The following is a 20598-nucleotide window of genomic DNA, read 5'->3' as shown; positions in this document are numbered from 1 at the left end:
CACGCTCCTCTGCCTCTTTACTCTCATAACACAAATACCATTCAATCACTTTCCTCTTAAAATATTCTCATCTTAAAACACTCTTTTATCTTAAAACATTTATTTTCCTCTATAAATACCATGTCATTTCCTCTCCTCCCTTCCTCACCAACCTCTCTGAATATGCCAGCTACAAACATTGCCTGGAGTCCTCCCCACTAGTTCACTGCAGCTTCCTGTCCTTTGCAACCACTGCTAAAATCTTTACTTAATGTACTGGGCAATTTTCAGCACAGTCTGAATACTCTGTTCTCACCTGCTGCAGCACACTGGCTACCTGCAGTAGTCTCTTGTGCTGTTTAAACTTGAAGCAGTGTCTCTCTTCAGCTACCATGGTGTTACTGACTTCTACTGCACCACCTTTGAATCTGCTCCTTTTGCATGCCCTCCAGAAGACACTTTTCTTCTCCCAGATCTCCTGGAGTTCATGGGGCTTTTTTCTTTCTGTATTTCACTCCTTGATAATTTCAAGCGCAAACATAGATTCTGCTCTGATCTCCATGTAGCAATTTCCAGGCTCACTCCTCTAACACAGACTTGTCTCCCTAGGTCCATACCCACAGTATCTCTAATATTTCTTCATGGATACATATAAAACAAATTCAGCTTCTTGTAATTAAAACAGAGTTGCTAATGGTCTTCTTCCTGCTCTACTATATGCTCTCTTCAGTAATTCCCCTCTAGATCATCACAGACAACACTATTACTTTTCTCATTGTTCTGGTCCAGAACCGAAGCAACATTTTCATCACATATCTCTTACCATGTATATAGATCCAGGGGATGTCTAAGGTTTGCATATTCTTTCACCATCCAGGCTCTCACTACCTCGTGCCTTTATTGCTACAATATTTCTTTTTCTGACCTTTACAAATGTGAACTTGCCCTCCATGTATCCATTTAGGATGCTGCTAGAAATATAATTTTCCTAACACATCACTCTGACCACGTCATTTCTCTTAGCAGCTGTAGACTGCTGTCCCCATATCTATCTCATTAGTGTAATCTACTTGTCTTCATTAAGGAAATGTCAACTTCTTCCTACAGCAAACCAAAGAGGTCAATCCCCATCACCTACCTATTAATATTTCAAGCAGACATGACCCATGACTTTTCTGGTGCCATCCCTCAGTCTTTGGAAGTCCATCCTGTAAACATCCACACTTCTAACTCATTATCCCTCTTTACAACTGTACTTGTGTAGGAATGCCACATTTTGTGGTGCTCACAGGAATGTGGTTTGCCTCCTGGTGTTCTAAAGCACTACCGCTCAGGCTGAACATAATTACTTTGTAGTCTCATACTCTCTCATAAGGCTGCATTCACTGCCAATATTTGAAGTGCAGCCACATGTCAAAAGGACAGGGGCATTTTTCTGATCCGTGATTTCTGATCCATGATTAAGGCTCGTAAATCTGAGGGTAGAATGCAAACTGGCATTAATAACAGTGAACGAAATCCCTATTATACTGCTGCTGAGCTGAGGTATGAGAGATTTAGTCCCTTGCCTCAGGTCATGAAGAAAGACTATGGCAGAGTTGGACTGAATTCTGGCTTTGTAAGCCCCTGCCCTAACTGCAGTACTACCTTTCTTTCATCTATTTTGGTACTTATCTACAAAGGATTATGATTTCAGCAGGCTCAGCCGGCCAGTTCTGAATATTTATTTATAAAAGAATTAGGCCTAATGAGGAAGAAAATGGATAAATTTCCTTTTTTTAAATTCTGATTTCTCTCCTGCAGGGAAAATGTCTTCGTTTATATTTGTATTTTGTTTTTTTTTTTTTTAATGGATTCTATTCCAAATGATCTGTTAAGGGAAGCTGGGTTCCAGAATCCACATTATTTATTTATTTATTCCTTAAAAACTAAGAAATACCATCTCATTTTTTCTTTTGGTCCTAAAGAGGTAGATGTGTAGTTAAGAGTTCCAGCAGCAGTTTGTGAGAAATGAGCCATTAAGTAACTCGCGTTATAAATTACTGTCATTTTTTCTGCTAAGCTTACAAAAAATAAAGGCTTCATATCTATAAAGGTTCTGCAATAGTTAATGAACTCATTCTCCCTACTGGCTTTGCAATAGTTAATAAACTCATCCTCCTCTTGAAGCTTTTCTACATGCACAGAAATACTTTTTCAATAAGAAAAAGCAATATTAATATGGATTTTTATTGTGAGAGATGACAAAATAGTTCAGACCATTTCATCTCTATTAAAGTAGAATTATCTTTCAAATTTTATTTTTACAGTGAATAGAACACAACTGCACTCATATTAAATCTTTCCTCCACAGCTTTTACAAATTTTTAGCAGTAGGCAGAAAGGATAAAAATTCTGAGATTTCTCAAAAGGATTTGGATGTTCAATTAAATGAACAGGAATTAAACACGCAGTCCTGCAGGCAGCTCTGCAAATATCAGTTTCTCTTGAGAAGGGCATGATCCCATCATTTTTACTCAGGCAAAATTTCCATTTGTCTTCACTGGCAAATTTGTTTGAAAGCCAACAGCTTGATTGAAATTTGCCCTTTAAAAAGTCATGATCAAAACTAGTTGCTGTTCTGTTAAATTACATATATGTTCTTAGTATTTTTAGCAGATATATATTATCAAACTAATTATCTCAGATGTGTCAGAGGAATGTGTCTGGTTCTTATTACTTGTGGCAAAAACTTTTTAATGAATTGCTATTTAAATTTGATGCAATTAAAATATTAAATTGCCTATTCAAAATATGATGGGCCAAATCCTCTCATGCACGTGAACCAGTGATTTCTCCCACTAAAGGATTTTAGAAAGTGCCTGAACAAGAGGATGGCTTTGCTGTATCTCAATTGTTTGACTTCCAGTCTTACATCAACAGACTAAGAACAATTTCAGCATCAAAAACTGCAAACTGAGTACCTGGATAGCCTAAGATTCAACTCCAGTCCTGTCTATTGCCTGAATTTCAGTGGATGCCTCCAGCAAAACTCCAGCTCTGACAGGAGGGAGCATAGACCTTGCACTGGTCTTTCTACAATTTTAACCTCAAAGGAAACACCTTTAGTGCAGCCTGAGCTTGCTGTATCACCCTGTTCAATAAAACATTTACTATTTACTTCTCTAGGATCAGAATTCAGTCTTCAATAAAGTCCCTTTTTTAATGAGTCCATTTGAAAAACATTTGGGATTTCACGCACAGATTTTTAACAAAGCATTTGAGTCTTCAGTGTCTAAGGGATACATGAAAAAATTTGCTGTCTTAATTTACCTGTCCAAAACCATTGCACTTTAAAAGTCAAATCTAGAGCATTGCAAGGTATTGCAACAATTTTTACAAAAATAAATCTTTTTGCTCTTTGCAGCTAGATATAGCTGCAAGTAGCCTCTCTCAGTAGCCTCTTTCCATTTGTGTATAAATAATCCCTAGTGACGGCTGGAGTAGGCCTGTTAAGCCTTTCTTCTTCAGTTATGCCCTGCATCTGACAAACCAAACCAGAGAATGCTTTCATCCCAGAAATCTTGCATATTATTTCAGGTGAAGGTGGGCTGCACAAGAATTACTTAGGGTTTGGGTTTATTTTTTTCAGTGGTGGCATGGGCTAAGTATACTCACAATAAAATGTTTTAAAAATAGGATTTACTATGACTTCCAAAGATCTTAGGGGAAGAAAGAAGGTAAAAGGAGGGTTGAAATATTAAGGTCATTGTAAATTCTGGGAGTTTTTAAATAAAAACTGGATTCCAATGGCAGGCAGCAGAGCCCCATCCAGTCAGGTTTAACTGGCAGCCTTCCAAAGGGAAGATGAAAGGTCCTCTGAGTAGTAATTGTCTAAATGGAACAGACTCTAGTTACTGTGCAACTTCTTCATCTACTTTATTGTACCTTTATAATTAAATGATGTAATTCCCTTTTTTCCTTTCTTGTTTTCCTCTCAACTACTGCAGAAAAGCATCTTAGCAACATTGCCATAAGATGCAGTCAGACTCTGTGGCTCCCCATTTTTTTCCTGGCTCACTACAAGTTGTATACAAGGAGTTGTGAGCTGCTGGTTGCCAAAGCAGGACATAAACTCCACCGTCTCCCCGACAGTCCTTGTTTAGTGCTGGGGTTGCCTGGCTCACTCAGAGTTGTTGCTTGTGTGAGGAATTTCTGCTTTTGTTAGAAACTCCATGGTAAACAGGCACACAGTGGATCTGATAGAACAGGGTGAGCTCTGTGTTCAAAGGGGCCTCCAGCTGCAAGGCTATTCTTTTTGTGGAGGAGACTGGAGAATTTTTCTTCCTGAGATTTGGAAGGATTTTAGAATACTGTGCTGAACAATCCCAGAGCCAGCATTCCCTGACTCTGGAAGGCTTTAGAGATCAGGAGTGAAACTCTGGTCCCAAGATGCTAAAAGGTTCAACCAGATGTGAAAGGAAAATCAGAGGAACAGCTCTGTTAGCTCTTTGATTTTCACTGGTCCCTCTGTATGAGAGCGCTTTCCCTCAGTCCAAGCAGTCCGTTCCCAGAAATACAGATTATTCAGCAGGAGAAAAATTAGCAAGACTGAGACCTCAGTTTGCATGTTCAACTCCAATAATTTCTTTACTGATTGTAATTTCTGTTGTTTCTGATTTTATTTTTTTTTTCATGATGACAAAGAGAAGAAATGAACTGCCTAATTTTGTTGCAGCTTTAGAACACTCAAGTCTTTGGTCTCATGCTATTTGCCTCTCTCTGAGTATTCTTACTTGTGACAATCTCTTTTAATTCACTGCCAATTTATCTAATTGTATTATTTTGAAATATGAACATGGGTTCTATGAAAATACAGAAACAGAAAGTATAGGAGAAATAAAAATAGGGCCAACTATTATTTATATGTATTACTGTCTATTACACCTATATATAAGAAATCTGAAGTAAAAGATGTCTAGTTTTTCTAGCAAAATCCAACATAAAGGTCTTGATTTATTTCCAATAAAGTAAAAATTAATAAATATAGAATAGAATTACGGAAGTGACCCAACCTATTCAGGAGCAGAACAGGCTTTTTAAATCACTGGTATCAGAATATTGCCAAGTACCACAGTCCCTGATACTGCCACGAGCCATTGCCTATAGCCTGTATTAATTTCAGCAGAGTTCATAAGCAGAATAACTGCAGGGTATTTGAAAAGCTAGTTAGGCTCTTAATGACCATTTTTCGTTATACTTTGATAGACAAATCTCAATAGACCATTCTCAACACTGGAAATTTTGCCTAGGGAAAAATGTAGGATCTGTTTTAAACTAAATGGATCACAGATCCTGTCCAGCTTTACAAACAAACAACTAAAAAACTAAAACGCTTAACATTTACATTCAATTATATATAACGTTGCACACAATATCTGGGGCTAGAACCTGCATTACTTTATCCACTTCTGGAAGAGGTGTATTACATTAAATTAACAGAGGAACAAGAGTTAAAGCTGTATGTAGCAATAATATCCACTTTTATAAGGTATTTGCCCTGTATCTCATAGAGAGTGATTTCATCTGCGCAAGGATATGTGTCCCAGTCAGGTTATTTGAACACTACACACAGAGAGCATCTGCAGCCTCTCACACCTTCACATGACATACCCTGTCCACACACCCATCCCTACAACTCCTAGCTCCCAAAAAAATATTTGTCATGGAAGAGAAAACTACTTTAGTTTTTACTTTCATGTTGGTATGAACCTGGAATACCTGCCTTGTTTTGAACTCACAGCACTTCTCAACATTGGACAGCAGTAACACTTACTTCACTTTCATCATATAAGTGAAGATCAAAAAGGAAACATCTCCATTTTTATTTCTGAGCAAATCAAACACTTCATTTTATTGAATTGCCATTATGCTTGCTTTTTCTGTGTTTCAGTCTAGACGTGACAAAGCATGTATATATACGCTATACCTCTATATCATCATGGCTGAGAGCCATAGCATAGACAGATCCTCACCCCAGAAAGGCCATCAAATGAACTAAATTAGCTGCTGTTTAATGTTACACTTGAACACTTCTCTCATTCTACAATGAAGTTCATTAGAAGTGTATCAGACAACACTTAGAGCAGGCAAGGAGTGACACACCCAGATATTTGTACACAGCTCCTTTACGTGCACAAGTGGCACATCTGACCTGGGGCAGTGACTTTGCCAAGTGGCTCTCTGGCCATCTGCAGACACACCGATGCACCTGAGCCCAGGGAATCCCTGGCTACCAGCTGGGTGCTGTATGTTTAGAGTTAGTTTCCTGCACACACTCATTGGCACATACATGAACACAAGCAGACTACAGCAAGATTTTTCAAAGACCACATTCTCCTACATGTAACCACCTCATCTTTCTTTGTCACATTCTCCCTATGGTTAACACTTAGCAGAGCTGCCATTATACATAACCCTGTGCTACATAATTGTAGCTGTTTAAAGCAGGACATTCCTGCTCCCAGGACAAAGCAGGTGGAGAAAGAGGAAAGAGTCTCACTTATTTCAGGCTGAAAATCCTCTCTAATAACCGCAACTCCATTTGCAAAGGTGAGCTCTGTTGACATGTTTGCCCGCTGTCAAGGTTGAATTTGTTTATGCCCCGAGCACAGCAAGCACACGTGGCAGAGCAATCCAGCTCACCATGGCCAGCCCAGCACATACCTTCCTTGCCTAGAAGGAGAAGAGGAATCACTCCCTTGGCACTGAAACCAGAAGCAGGGTGTCTGGGTGCTGACAGGCTTTGACCATGTCCACCTGCCCTTTATAAATGGGGCTGAAGAGCCCAATCTGTTTCCTAGGAGTTGTTAAATAGCAGCTGGATATGAAGGGTCCCTAGGAACACAGGCAAGATCCCAAGCAGTGATCCAGGTATGCTCCCTGCTTGGTCTGGTTTGGTACAAGTTTCTTCCATACTACTCACATCCAGAGCTCACTCACAAAACATATGGAACAAAACATGCTCATGGGCAAACATGTGAGAACACCCCTCCTGAATAAATAGCTTTAAGTAATAATTCCACTTGCAGTGTCTGAGGAGGGAATTAATGAAGGCTATCAAGAGAGTCTGAGATAGAGAACACTCCTGGAAGAAAAGTATTTTGGAAGATGGCACTATGTGAGAAGCAATGATTTCACTACAATGGAAATAAACCAATGGGGAATCTTCTGATTGCAACAAAAGAACCATGGGAGGGAAATGTTATTTTGTTGTACAGAGTAACCATGCTGTGGGTAGTAAAGATGCCATCATCCTTTACTGGAACCCTCATCATCCTGCAAAAACATGCATCTTCTATTTAGGTAGGGGTTATGCATGTGGCTCCTTCCTATACTTCAGATCAAAGAAACATTTGGGGCAAAATGACCATCACCTTGAACCACTATCCTGGGGGAAAAATTAAGACAAAGGATCAAAAGACTAGAAAAAAATAGCACAAAAATGCTGCAGGCAAAGAGATGCATCTCCACCCCAAGAGAAAAATATTCCTTTTTAATAAATTCCTGTAATGTTTTGTAGATATTGAAAATATTCCAAAGTATAGCTCCGTGTAAATAGCAAGCTGGGTCTCCTCCTGCTCTTTAGCATTTCTCTTTGTTTACTCTCCATTTGAGGATAGAAAAAGCCTACAAGTGAGCACTGCAAATGGTGTATTTCAGGATGGATGGGATATTCAGAAAGACAGACACACGTAGCCTCCAATAAAACATGATGTACTCTGCCCAAGCCACCAGGGTCAAACAAACTAAAAAAATAAAAAAATAAAAAATAAAATAAAAAGGAAAAATCCAGTGTCTGCTTTATGAATGCTTCTCATTTGTGTGTGGAAATAATCTGATACCATGGTGATGGGAAGATGATATCCAGATTAGAGAGAGAGGCATGAAAAATATATTCTGGGCTGTGTGTATTCTCACCCTCATTGCCTTCTTGCTGCCAAACCCCATGTCTCAGGAGCAGAGATCCTGTGGGAGATTGCCCTGGCAGTGCTTCTGGAAGCAATACCCAGTCAGGCCAGTTCACCCATTGCAAGGAGAGGTACTTGGCTAGAGACACCAGCTCCCATCTATGAGCCCAAATGGCTCTGCTCAGCCCCTGCTCATCTCAGAAGAGCTTGGCATGTTCATCTGGTTAAAAAAACAACCCTTACCTTTGGCAATCAGCTCCTCCAGCTCCTGGTCGAATCCTTGTCGGTGGCATTTCCTCCAGAGCCCCATATTGGTGGAGTTGTACTGTCTGTTGCACTCGTCAACTGCGCTCATAGCAAAGATCTGCCTCCTGTTTCTTGCCAAGAGGAGTTTCCCTTCCCAGCGGTCCAACCTAGACCTGCTGGCCCTGAGAGGCAGGTTGTTGTTGGAGTTATAAATGAAGCCAGGATCATTTCTCTTAGTGGTGATGCTCTTGCACCTCTCCCTGTGCTTCCTGGCATCAGTTTCATACCAATGGTCAGAGCAGATTGCCACAGCCAGCATGCCAAGGGCACACAGAGCTAAAGAGAGGCCAGCATAGAGCAGTAACCTTCCAGCAGCCATGCCTCAGCTTCACAGAAACACCATGGACATCTTCACAACAGGCAAAGCCGTTGGGGGTGAGACCATGCAAAAGCCACCGGAGCAGCTGCTAGGTGTCACTTGGCACAGACTGCCTCAAACATCCCCAACTCCCGTGGCTCACATCCACGCTGCAGAGGGATGCTGAGAGCACTACAAAGTTCTGCTCTGGAGGCAGTCTTGGAGTCTCATCTGCCTCTTCTTCTCTGCAGAGGAGACCTGGTGAGGAGAAACACAGACTTTCACCAGTGACTCCCTCACCACAAGCACCCAAGTTACAGGGGCTGAAGGGATGAATCCCCCTGAAGACTCCTGATGGCTGATCAGTCCATTAATCTCTTTCAATCTGGCCCGCTCAAAAATCCAGAAGAGATGGCTTTCAGATCAGCAAGCTCACTATAGCATCATCACAGGACAGAAAAGTTCAACAGCCTGACATCTCCCACTTGCAAGCAGCCAGTTGTCCCGATGTCAGGAATGGGTGACTTGCTTTTTCTTTGTCAGTGGCTCAGCAAGAGCATCATCGTCTGGACGGTCGGTCACTTGCTTGGGTTTAAAGCGGGGTCGAAAGGGAGGGAGTGAGGAGGGGGAGCAATCTGTTGTTGTTGTTGCTGCTGCCGCTGCTACCGCTGCTGCTGCTGTTTGAAATCGTGGTTAAAGCATCCCCTCCCCGGTTGGCTCTGGGAACGCGGGCACTCACGCGTCTCTCCCTCAGCAGACTTCGCTGACAGCCACTGGCATCTTGGCTTCGGAGACACCTCGGCTTCTCTCTGCCAGCCTTCCCTTTCACTCTCCTGCTTTTGTCGCAGGCGCTGTCATCCAGGCAGCCGAACGCCGCGCTGCCTTCCTCCCGGCAGCGCTCCGGCAGCCTCCGGCTCTGGGCCGGGCAGGGGCGGCGGAGCAGCCGCAGCCCGGCAGGAGCCGCCGCCGGCCGCGCAGCGCCCGCTACGCAGCGCGGGGGGCTGCCCTCGGCCCCGGCATCCTGCTTCCACGCACACACACACACGCTGCTGCCCCCACTTCCTCCGGCAGCTGAAAAGCTTCCTCCGTCCCCGGCGCTGGGATGTGTTGTGCACAGTTTTCCTAACACGGCGGCACGTTAGCCATCTGCAAGATGAAGGCGGGCAGGGCTACGGCTGGCGGAGAGGATGCTGAGGAACGGGGAGGGGAGGGAGGTCGGGGGAAACCGAACCAAAACAAACCGGGGTGGAGAGGCGGAGGGGCGGAGGTGGGGGGAGCTACACACCTTACACGGGGAGAGGAAAGCAGCCCCTAACTGTTGTCAACAGCTTTCGGGCTGCACCATTTCTATGCCATATGGCCCGATCTCCTCGTCGGAGCGGAGATGTTTTAGCTCAGAAGCTTGGTACGAATTGTATCCCCGGCATCAGTAGTTATATATTCAGACATTTTTTTTTTCTTCCTTAAATTTTCACTCCCTTTCTCTTTAATGGGAATAACTCACCCATCTTGTAGAGATCAAATGCAACAGAAGGCGAGCTGCAGTCCCCAAACTTTAGAAATCTCATTTCACCGTTTTTAACCCAAATAATAGCAAATCCAATCTTCTGTACACCTGGGATTCTTTCCTTGTTCAAACACCGAGCCCTGCAGCCTTGGCCGAAGCCTACAGACCGAGCATACAGAGCGCTGAGCCAAAAGCCAGTGATGTCACCCATGCAACGTGAGACTCATTTCTTATTTCTCTATCCTCCTTAAAGATAAACTGCACCACTTCCCAGGCAGGAAATGTCGAAGCCTTCCTTTCTTAAGAGGGGAAAATGTAAAACCTGGATTTAACTGGATCTTCATCATTCTTGATCACAAGCCCTTACATTATGTCAACCAAATCCAAAACAAGTGGAGCTGTTTCTCACTGCACCAAAAAAATCCCAGCCTGCTACATAGTAGAGAGCTTGAAAGAAATCCTGGATTCTAGATCCAGAAAGCTGAGGCCTCCAGACTGTGAAATGTACTGTTTAAAAAAGAAATACACATGGTCATTTCCCTTGCACCAGAAAGGCCTGGATGCTGGCACATTCTGACCACAGCATCCTGCAGTTGACAGAGGAACCAAATTAGCTCCAACCAATATTTGGCTCCGCCTGACTCCACAGCATGAAAGGCAAACAATGCAGTTGCTCCTACTGCACCAAAAAGTCCACAGTCCAATGCCTCCCCACAGATGTATGCTACAAAAATCTATATCCATACTGGATCCTACCAGCTTTTGGCCCCTGAATCCCAAGCTGTGTCATCTGAATTGAAAATAAGCACAGCCTCTGTGGGGCTGGTGACAGCTCTTGCCCCCAAGAGGAGAGCCCTGAGATTTTGCTAGCTTTTAACCCTAGTCACCCAAATTATACTTGCTCCAGTGGGGAGAGCAGACGTGGTAGCTCTTTGTGGATCGGAAATACATACCTGCATTTTCTTGTAGAATACAGCTGCACCAGGAAAATACTAACCTGTATGGCTGGACCATAACAAGTTTTGGCACCAAACCAAATTGTATTTTTGAAAAAAAACCCCAAAATATCTCCCATTTTACCTGGCAAAACCAGGGTCCAGATCAAGTGGGATTGCAGCTATGGAGTATCTGTGTCATTAAACCATTTTTGGTGTGAAATGTACTGTATTCTCTAAACACCTTGCAGAATTATGAAACTGACAAAGAAAAGTCAGTCATCCAAACCATAAAGGTTATAATCATCTCCATCTACTGAACCAGGTCTATTGCAAAATTTCACTGTTGTGTTATGAATATTCACTGTATCTGGAAAGGTCTAGGTAAATTTAAGAGTTTTACTGGAAAAAGGGACTAGTTTAATTTTTTAAATAGTAACTTCCCTTTGTTGTTAATAATAACAGCCAATATTTAAAAATCTCAGGTTTTTTTAAAAATAGTTCAGCACAGATGGATCCACTTCTATAACTGGATTTTTCAAGCAACTACATGTCAGTAGATGTTACAGTAGACCTGGAGCAAATACTTGTTGTCTGTTCAGAGATAAAATTTAGAGTTTTGTGGTGAAAAGCTGTTGGCTCCTATAAGAACATGGAGGTTTCTTGTATCACACCCACACAGAGATGAAAATGCACCTGGATTTCTTTGTCAATTTTTAGCAGCAAGTCCCAAGCTGAAGTATGAGAACAGGGAACAGGCCTAATTTTACCAGCCATATTTTTTGGCTGATTGTTGGATTTTCTGTTCAAGCACAAGAGCCTGCTATGCTTATTCTCTATTTAGATTGAATTTGAAAACAAAACTGGGTTTTGCCTAAACATCCAGTTCTAACAGAGCTGGAAGACTGGGACTAAGAGCAGAATGGAAGAACCAGCTAATAGAACTGGTTTTTCTCATTTTGCTGGCCAAAGATATGTGAGAGGATGGGAAAATCATATAATGGAATCACACCTACATTTCCTTCTCGTTAAACATTAGGATTTCAGTCCAAAGAGCCAAATTTTGGTTAGACCCAGGGAGGTTCAGGTGCCAGGCTTTCCCATCACATTCCAAGACAACAAGACAGTTTGTGGCACGAGGACTTTTGTACCTGGAGAAGCCAGACTTGTTCTGTCTTCCCATTCTTAAGCATGGTTTTGAAAGCCCAAATTGACATTCAGTTCCAGGTTTTATCTTTTTCTCTGAAAAGTCATTTTACTGGCAGTTTCTATGCTTCCCCCCCCCCCCTTTGCTTGCATTTGTAGCTTTATCAGATGCAGTCTATATCTTTCTGTAAGTCACCTTAAACATATAACTGCAAGAGAAATTGTTGGATTTTAGCCCCTCTTTAACTCTTATAATTAAACATTTTTCCACATCATCACCACTTTTTTTCGTGAGGGGAGAATATTGCTTGCTGCAGGCATTAGGAACCTGCCCTATGTCTCTAACCGGGATTATTACAGACAGCCCCTTCTCAGCATAAACAGATCATTATTACATTTTCTTCCTCCCACCCCACCCTGCCTCACTACAGGGAGAAAAAAACAACCCTTGTCGATCTTCTGATGAATGTAAGCTGGGAGAAAGACATTAAAAAAAAAAAAAATTAAAAACCCACAACCCCTCCACGTACACACGACATGGAAACCGCTCCCGACAGTGAATTAAGGACATCTCAGTGCAGGGAGCTAATTCATGGCTCTTAAATGAATCAGGGGGTGAAAATGCAGTTTCAGCGACGGAATGAAAGCTGAGGTTTTCTTTTCTGCGGGTTACAATTTCAGTGATCCACGGAGAAAGCCAGAATGCACAGGAAAACATGTCTGAAGACACGGGGCAGAGGAGCGGAGCCCGGTGAGTCTGTTCAGAGGCAGTTCCTTGTGCCCAGCCGTGCTGCCTGCCAGACCTCCCCAGGGACGATGTCCCAGAGCTGGGACCGGTCTCCTCCGTTCCAGCATCGCTCCCGCTCCCTGAGCATCCTCCAGCGACCATCGCCCACCGCCCCTCCAGAGCTGCAGACACAAAAGCAAAGAGAGCGCCTCTACAAAGGTACACAGAGGTGGGGTCTGGGGCTAGGAGGGGGAAGGGCAGAGTAAATGGACAGAGTAAATGCACAACCAATTGCAATTTGCATTTCTTCGTCGGTTTTTTTTTTTTTTCTGGGGCCTTTTTTTGTTTGTTTGTTTTTGGGGGGGGGGGGTCTTTTCTACATCAAAATGACCTCCACCATATTTTTCTTCCTTCGTCTTTCTTTTTTTTTTTTTTTTTTTTTTTCTTTTTAAAGAAAAAGAATTCAGTGCCATCTAGTGGGGGAGGGGATCGAGCAAGTCAAGGTGCTGCCGGTTCCCACGGATCTATACTTCCAATTCAGTTATTCAACAGGGAGAGACGACCCTCAGTATTTCCCTGCTCTCTCTGTGATCTGCAGCTCCCCAGAGGTGATGTTTAATTTACATGGGCTCCAGCCTTCATTCTTTGTAAAGAATCACCTACTGAAGTCAAAGGAACTCGTCCTAGTGTTGTATTACCTGAAGCAGTGCTGGCTCTGGAGGCAGTTCACTGCCCTAATTACAGGATTTCAAACACAAGACAGTAATCAAACCAAACATAGATATAACAAATTACGTCTACTAATATTTTTTATCATTCCAGTGCACCTTGAATACTGGTCTCTGTGAATCCTCAGCATGTCAGCCCTTCTAATAACACAGTCATAAAAGATGCTACCATAATAGCGCCTTATGATAACTCCCACAAACACTTGACCCATCATTCAAACAGATTTGGGGTGTTCAGGTGACTCAGAACCAAACAGAGGCTCTATAAAGGAAGATCTGAACCACAAAACACTATATAAAACTTTGTAATCTAAACCCCAGGCATTAACCAGTTGTCAATGTCCCTTCTATTTTTTTTTTAACTGGGAAAGAGTTTTCAAAGGGAAGCATCAGCCAGCTGCATAAACACGGGCTAGCCACACACACATACACACACATACACTCTCAGAGACACAGAGAATAGGCACACAGCTGTCTACATACTCGTGTAGCTGTGCACACACTGATATCTAGCTGCACACAACAGCACCTAGTTGGATGTCCTCTACCCTCCCCACTGACAACTCCCCAAAGAGATTAGTTTTGCTCTCTCTAAAAATAAAAAAAAAAAAGTTAAGCAAGTTAGTGAATGCCAGATTTAAGATCATTCATTAATTTGCCCAGCATACAAACACTATGATACAATCTTTAATAATATGATTTTTGTTTCCATGGGTCTCCCATTTTTTACAGTGCAAGGGATGAATGTTGCTCACTTAATGAACACTATTCAAATTTTCTCCTATCCTTATCATCCAATGTGTGGTGCATGTACTATTTATTGCAGAGCATCCAGATCTCACATTGCATACAGAATGATTAATTTCCTCATGGGCTTTTCTATTGTGGTGCTCTAATTGTAGTGTTGGAGGGCTGGGGGATTTTTTACAAACATCAAGGAACTTATCTTCACAGCTCCCTGCTGAGGGACAGAGATAAAAGGCAGTATTTTCAAACATGTCAGTATATTTTGGGTACTCTATTAAAAGAACTTAGAACCTAAGCTTCCAGAGTACTTAGCACCTTCTTTCCTCAGAGAACAAACAGCTCACAGCCCCTTTTGCTCTAGGTACAGTGGGCAGAATTTCCACAAATTAGTCATGGGTGACTGAAACTGGACACACAGAAAATGGGGACCACATGTACAGAAGTTGGGAAGAATGTAATTTTTTTGAATCACCAAGCTTCATAACAGTAAATTTCACAAAGGGTGAAACAAAATCCGGTTTTCAATTTAAATTCAAATGCCTGTGACCATGACTTTTCCTACCTGTCCTCATCTGCTAGGCTTACTGCTCAGCCTCCAAACTGTCCACCAAACAGCCACCACCTCAGGACTGCAGAGTCCTGGTTCATCTGACATCTACAGTAAATGAAAACAGAATCTGGGCAGAAATCAGGATGTGATAATGTATTTTACCTCATGACCACAAGTCACAAGTGAATGGCAGTCCATGGGCAATATTTATTTTGGTGTTTTCTTAGAGTCTTCATTTACTGACCTGAGGTTGTGATGGACAAGGGAAGCACACAAGAGCTGAGGTCAGGAGCTGAATGGAAGGTATCATCAAAAGAATAGATTTGGTTTTGGAGAAAGCAAAATGAATTGCTGGGCCAAAGGCAGGAGGACAGGTAGGTGAGATGTCTTAGACCATATTTTTCAATAAAGCAGAGGGAATGGCCAACACTAAAGGGCCTCACAGAGAGACCAGTAAAAGATTGTGCACACATAAAAAGAACATCAGTATAATGTTGTTTTTCCAAAGACAAAACAAAACAAAACAAAAGGCTGTTGGCTTTTCACTAAAATTGCTTCCTCCTGTTAAAACTTTTCATTATTTATCTGTCAGCTAAACCACATCACTGTTAACAACCTAAGGCTGCACTGTGGACATGGCTATGTATGATAATCACTGCTCTTCATGAGAACATCTCCAGGAATGCTTTTAAGCTCAGGCAAAACAAAGATGAACTATTTTAAACAAAACTTTTCCCTGCACTGCCCAGTGTGGACAGCTTGGAAAATGCCAGCCCAAGCAGTTGAAGTTTAGCAGAGCTATAAGGTGCTGAAAACAAGGCCAGGTAGGCGAACTCAGATGACTGAAAACATTATCCCTGAACCCCTGCACCACCTCTACACAGCCCGAGTGTCCATGGGCACTGTGCTAAACTGCAGAAAGACTTGGGAGATACTACTGCACCTCTGAAGGCATTGCCAACAGCTTTAGTGGTTTCAACCAGGTGGTAGGATCTAAATGTAGATCATGCCATGTTTAACATATTGAGTTCTAAAGTCAAATACTTGGGAAAGCCATTCAGGTCTCTTGAGTCCTGGGTAAACACTCAAGTGCTTCCAGTAACAGAGGAGAAACAAGAATGTTTAAAGAAAAGGAAAAGGCCTAAGCTGCAGAGGTTTAAGCCTCTATTGAAAGAGAAAGTTCTGCTCGAGACAACTCAGATAAAGCAAGGCTCTTTCAAATTCATCTCCCTAAATACAGAAAACAGATCTTAGCCCCAGCTCTCACAAGCAGAGATTCAGCTCCAATTTACTGCTCTCTGAGATCACAGCAGTCACTCTGAGTTCTGCTTACTGTCTTGCCAACAACTTCACGTTCTACAGCTTCTTCTCTGAGCTGGACAGGCTTCTGCATGAACAGACCTGTTTCCTCAAAAGCCTTGCTATGAGGACTGCTGCTTGATTCAAGCCCATCTCTGCTTCCCCCTGTTTGCCTTTTGGATACATCAAGCCCAGCCTCCTACCCAAAATCCTGCTACAGGAAAAACCCATTGCTTGCTGCAGAGAGGAAGGTGACATTGCTCTGAATGCAGGAGTTTTATAGCAAGGTCACTTGCTGCCTAAAGCCAGCTACAAAAGCAAAATGGCTCTCAACATCACCATCATTGGGCTCAGCTGAAAACAGGAGATTTCACTTCATTAAAATTCATAGATCTTGTGACTCTTATAGAAATAGCAAGAAGAATCCAGGATGGCAGAGATGAGATATTAGGGCCAAAGAGTACTGACTGAGAGCAAAAGCTCAGACCTCTGTCTGCCAAAAATAAGCATATTTGGTAAGAGGTGGCTTTAATTCTTAAAGTTACATCTAACACATTGATCTTCAATATATTAAAGCCTGATTAATTCTGTTTTTTCTTTACTGCATCAATATGTATTCATATAGGCAACCTAATGCAAAGGTATATCTGCAGTACTGTTGGGTTGCTTGACATGGCAAGTCAAACTGCACTAAACTTCCCCTAAACTTCTGACAGATTTCAGAATACATTGTTCATTCCCACAGAGAGTTTTGGACATGGTTTCTACCAGCAGTATTTTCTGAGCTAATGCAGTGAAAGTCATTGCCACAGCCTTTGTAGATGGATAACGTGGTGTTTCATAGTGAATGTATCACATTTGTGATTGACTCTCAGCTATTAATTAAATTCATTGCTTCTTTTAGTCACAAAAGAAGAACAATGATTAATTAAAAATCAGAATTCACAGATCATAAGAAGGCATCACAGAAGCAACTGGAGAGAAAACCAGTAATCAAAACAAAAACCAGCAACTGCTTGGAAAATTATATTCTCTAAAAGCACTCCTTCATTTTGGAACAAGACTCAGTCTTCACCTATTCTATTTGACTGCGAAGTCCCAACAGAGTAGATTCATTTAAATAATTTTTTTAAAAGGTGTATAAAAATATATTGTGTGCTGCTGTAAAAGCAGCTGACATCTAGGATGATAAACTCTCTATTTAGACATAAGCATGCTGCCATCTTCAACAGTTTTGCATTTACTTCTCTTCATTTATTATCACCTATTATATTTGCATCAAAATAAAGTAGCTGGTTCTTCAGAGTTCATCTGTTTGTGCAGTTCATTTCCCCGACTCATGCTTCAGGACTGTGATATCACAATTACACCTTGCACTCTGAAGTTGTTCCAGGGAGAACTGCTGGGCCATGACAGACAGGCATTTATTCCCCTTTGCTGCAATGGCCTCCAGTAAGTACCCACCAAACAAGAAATCATGGGGAGTACCAAGCTTCAGTGACCATACTCTGATTGTCCATGATAAAGAAACAGGCCTGCAAGAAGTTACTTGTTTCCAGAGAAATAATGTTTCCAAGACTAAGAAACAAAATTTCCCAATGACAAAAAACAAAAACAAAAACAAACAAACAAACAAACAAACAAAAACCACAACAACAAAAAAACCTGAAAATTTATGACTCACAGAAATAAAATCTGAAGAAGGAATTTTTCTCAGGAAAAAGGGAACAAATGTCCAGAAAGCATGTGTAGGAGCATGGCTTACTCAGCCTGGGTACCAGCAAGGTCAGAGAGAAAGAACTGAACCAAAAAAAGGCCTCTACAGAATGCTTCTAACAGGCTGAAGCAACTGAGGCTGAGAAGTGCATGTATTGATTATGATTCTCCAGACAGGCAAATTCTAAACCAGAGAGCACCTCTGGTTCCATAACTAACAGCAGCCTCATGTCACCCACCAGGACTACAGCAAGGAACTCCAAACTAAAACCAAAACTATTATCTGTTTCAATAACTCTGCCTTCAAAAGGCTCTGTGGGGGAGGAAGGTTGATCAATGATGTTTAGGTCTACAAAGAGCACTACTGAAATGACTGGGTACCTGGGAGTCCAGACAGATCTTGGAAAAATCTGCTGACTTAGAAATCAAGGCAGCCAGAGTGGCTATCCAGAGTGCTCCCAAAGACCTAACAATCTATCCGGTGATCAGCACTGGTCGAGATATTCTAAGACAAGAAGTGACCTAAACCAGGAAAATATTAAGAGAAATCTGCATTAAAATGCACCACAGGGGTCAACAGAGGTCAACAAAATCAAAGTCTGCTGTAACTCAGGGCAACCACCAGCTCACAAACCCAAGAGGTCTAGATCCAAGACAGTATCTTGAAAAGAGTTCAGCTTGAAGAAACAGAAATGTGAACTCAAACAGACCCAACTAATCTCCTTGGATTTTATGTTTAAGAGATTGATTTATTCCTGAAAATTCTATTGCTGGAACATTTTTATTCACTCTGTTTTCACACTTGGTCAAACAGAATTAGAGATTAACAGTTTTGTGATCCTGTTTGAAAGCCTTGGTGGATGTCCTTTCAGATGAGTGTTGCAAGGAATTATGGAAGAGAAACTACAAGAGCTTTTATCAGCAGTGAGCCAGATGTCTCCATTATTTATTCTCTTTTGCTGATTCTGTCATTTTAATATTTGTCCTTTTTTTTCCTCCCCTCTGCAATCCTCGTTCCAGCCAAAAAATATGTGTCTTTGTTACTGTTGCCTTTAAAAATTTTATGTGCATGTTGCTAGGAAAGTAACAATAACAGTTCTGTAGTATGTTTTTCACAAGGGGAAGCCAAAACATTTTCTAAGAATCAATTAATCTTCACAACCCATTTCTGAAGCAGACATTATTTTCCCCAGTTTACAGAGAGATGAAATGGCAGACAGGTTAATTAACTTGCTCAAGGTCATCCAGTGAGTTAGCAATCGAGCTGCAAAAAAACCCCAAGATTCAACAATTCCCATTCCCAAACCCTTCACCTAACCACTAAGAAATATCCCTTCTCTTCGGGCTTAAGTATTTTGTTGAAATCTATCACTGACCACTTATTCTGACATATTGTTGAATTCCAAATTAGTCAGTCTAAGTGACAAAGATGGAAGCGTGGGGAGCTCCACAGCATCCTTTGCCTGTTCAGCCTTGTGCAGAGCCACTACGCCGGACAGCTCCTCTCCCATTAAAAATGGATGTGTTACAGATCTCCTGCAGAACTGCCAATATCATTGCAGGCACTGCTCCGAGGGCGCTGCACAAGAGACACACGGCACCGGCTCACTTTCCCCAGGAGGAGGGAAGGCTGCCTCAACAGCCTGGCTGCTGGGGAAAGCAATCAACTCAAAATACCAAGTAGCTTTGAAAAATAATTTCTGTTTTCCTCTTAAACTGCATCTCCCTTCCAAGTGTTCCCTGTGTTAGACAGCTGGAGTGGCAGTACTTAATAGTGACATCTTTGTGGATTCCACTCTGGCATTAGTTTGATGAGTTACTTTAAAGTCAAAATATCCTTTAAATGCCCACCCAGAGTCTGTCAGTCTCTTAACACTGCGCATTCTCTCCGGAGGGATTTGCAATTCAGATGTCTTCACGGCTCAGCACGAATTGCTGTGCAACAAAATACAGTTGAAATTTGCCAATTAATCATGAACACATAATGAATAACAAATTATTTTTAAACATGCATGTAGCCAATGCAGTTCTACCAAATGCTCAGAGGGTCCTTCTACTTACTCAGATGATTTTGTTCCATTATTTATGTCAGTATTTATTACAAGAAAATGTTAGAGATCATGTTGCAGCACAACAGTTTTAAGCATAAGACTTAAGAGTGAAGTTGATCACTTTGTCATACAGGTACTGCTCAAATGCCTCATTTCCAAGATCAAAGGATACAAGTTCAGACTCTGCTTTCCTCCAAATGTCAATAAACAAGCACCAATGAGCAGACTGTCACCGTGATCTTTTTTTCTTTCTGGGTATACCTTTGCCTTATCAGGACAAACAGTGGAACAAATGCTGCATTTTGTCAAGATTTTGCCTTAGAGCTGTCATTCAGTTATAAATTAAATACATACAGAAGATGAATTAAATAGACAAACAATTCCAGATCACTATTGATCAAAACTACTGCCAACTATTTGTGAAAAGGTTCTTCATTATACTTTATCGTGAGGTCTCTTCTCTTTTTTTTCTCTTTGGCTGCTTTGCAGGTGTTCCATTAATGTCTCTCCCCTCTCTTCATTTCCTTTCTCCACAACAGTCCCTGTACAGAGAATCCCCATGTTGTCTTCTACTCCATGTCATTCTCCTTTAACTCCTTTCTAGGGTTTTCAGCTTTTTCACTCACCCATCTCCCACTGACTTTCTTGTTAATAATTGTT

At 41.7% G+C, this 20598-nt stretch overlaps 1 protein-coding gene and 1 long non-coding RNA gene across 4 annotated transcripts in view; one reads left to right on the top strand and one right to left on the bottom strand.

Moving 5' to 3' along the window:
* TMEM178B (transmembrane protein 178B) overlaps positions 1–9525 on the bottom strand; it is a 205944-nt gene extending 196419 nt beyond the window's left edge. Inside the window, exon 1 of the mRNA XM_021552032.4 lies at positions 8172–9525. Coding sequence (XP_021407707.1) covers positions 8172–8553 — 382 coding nt within the window. The 5' untranslated portion in view covers positions 8554–9525. The remainder of the gene's footprint in view (positions 1–8171) is intronic.
* Positions 9526–12264: 2739 nt separating this feature from the next.
* LOC110482631 (uncharacterized) lies at positions 12265–20164 on the top strand. 3 transcript variants are annotated; one of them, XR_014951743.1, is made up of 3 exons: positions 12265–12307; positions 12802–13066; positions 15465–20164. It is a non-coding gene; the product is annotated as an uncharacterized LOC110482631 (long non-coding RNA). The 3 variants fall into 3 exon arrangements; XR_002467443.4 differs by lacking the exon at positions 12265–12307 and adding an exon at positions 12314–12588; XR_014951742.1 differs by lacking the exon at positions 12265–12307 and having other exon boundaries at positions 12314–13066.
* The last annotated feature ends 434 nt before the right edge of the window (positions 20165–20598 follow it).

Source organism: Lonchura striata, chromosome 1A (genome assembly GCF_050655825.1).
Source record: "Lonchura striata isolate lonStrDom1 chromosome 1A, ASM5065582v1, whole genome shotgun sequence".
In the NCBI taxonomy this organism is placed as follows: Eukaryota; Metazoa; Chordata; class Aves; order Passeriformes; family Estrildidae; genus Lonchura; species Lonchura striata.
Note: the sequence above shows the minus strand (reverse complement) of the source record. Positions and strands in the feature narration are given on the sequence as shown.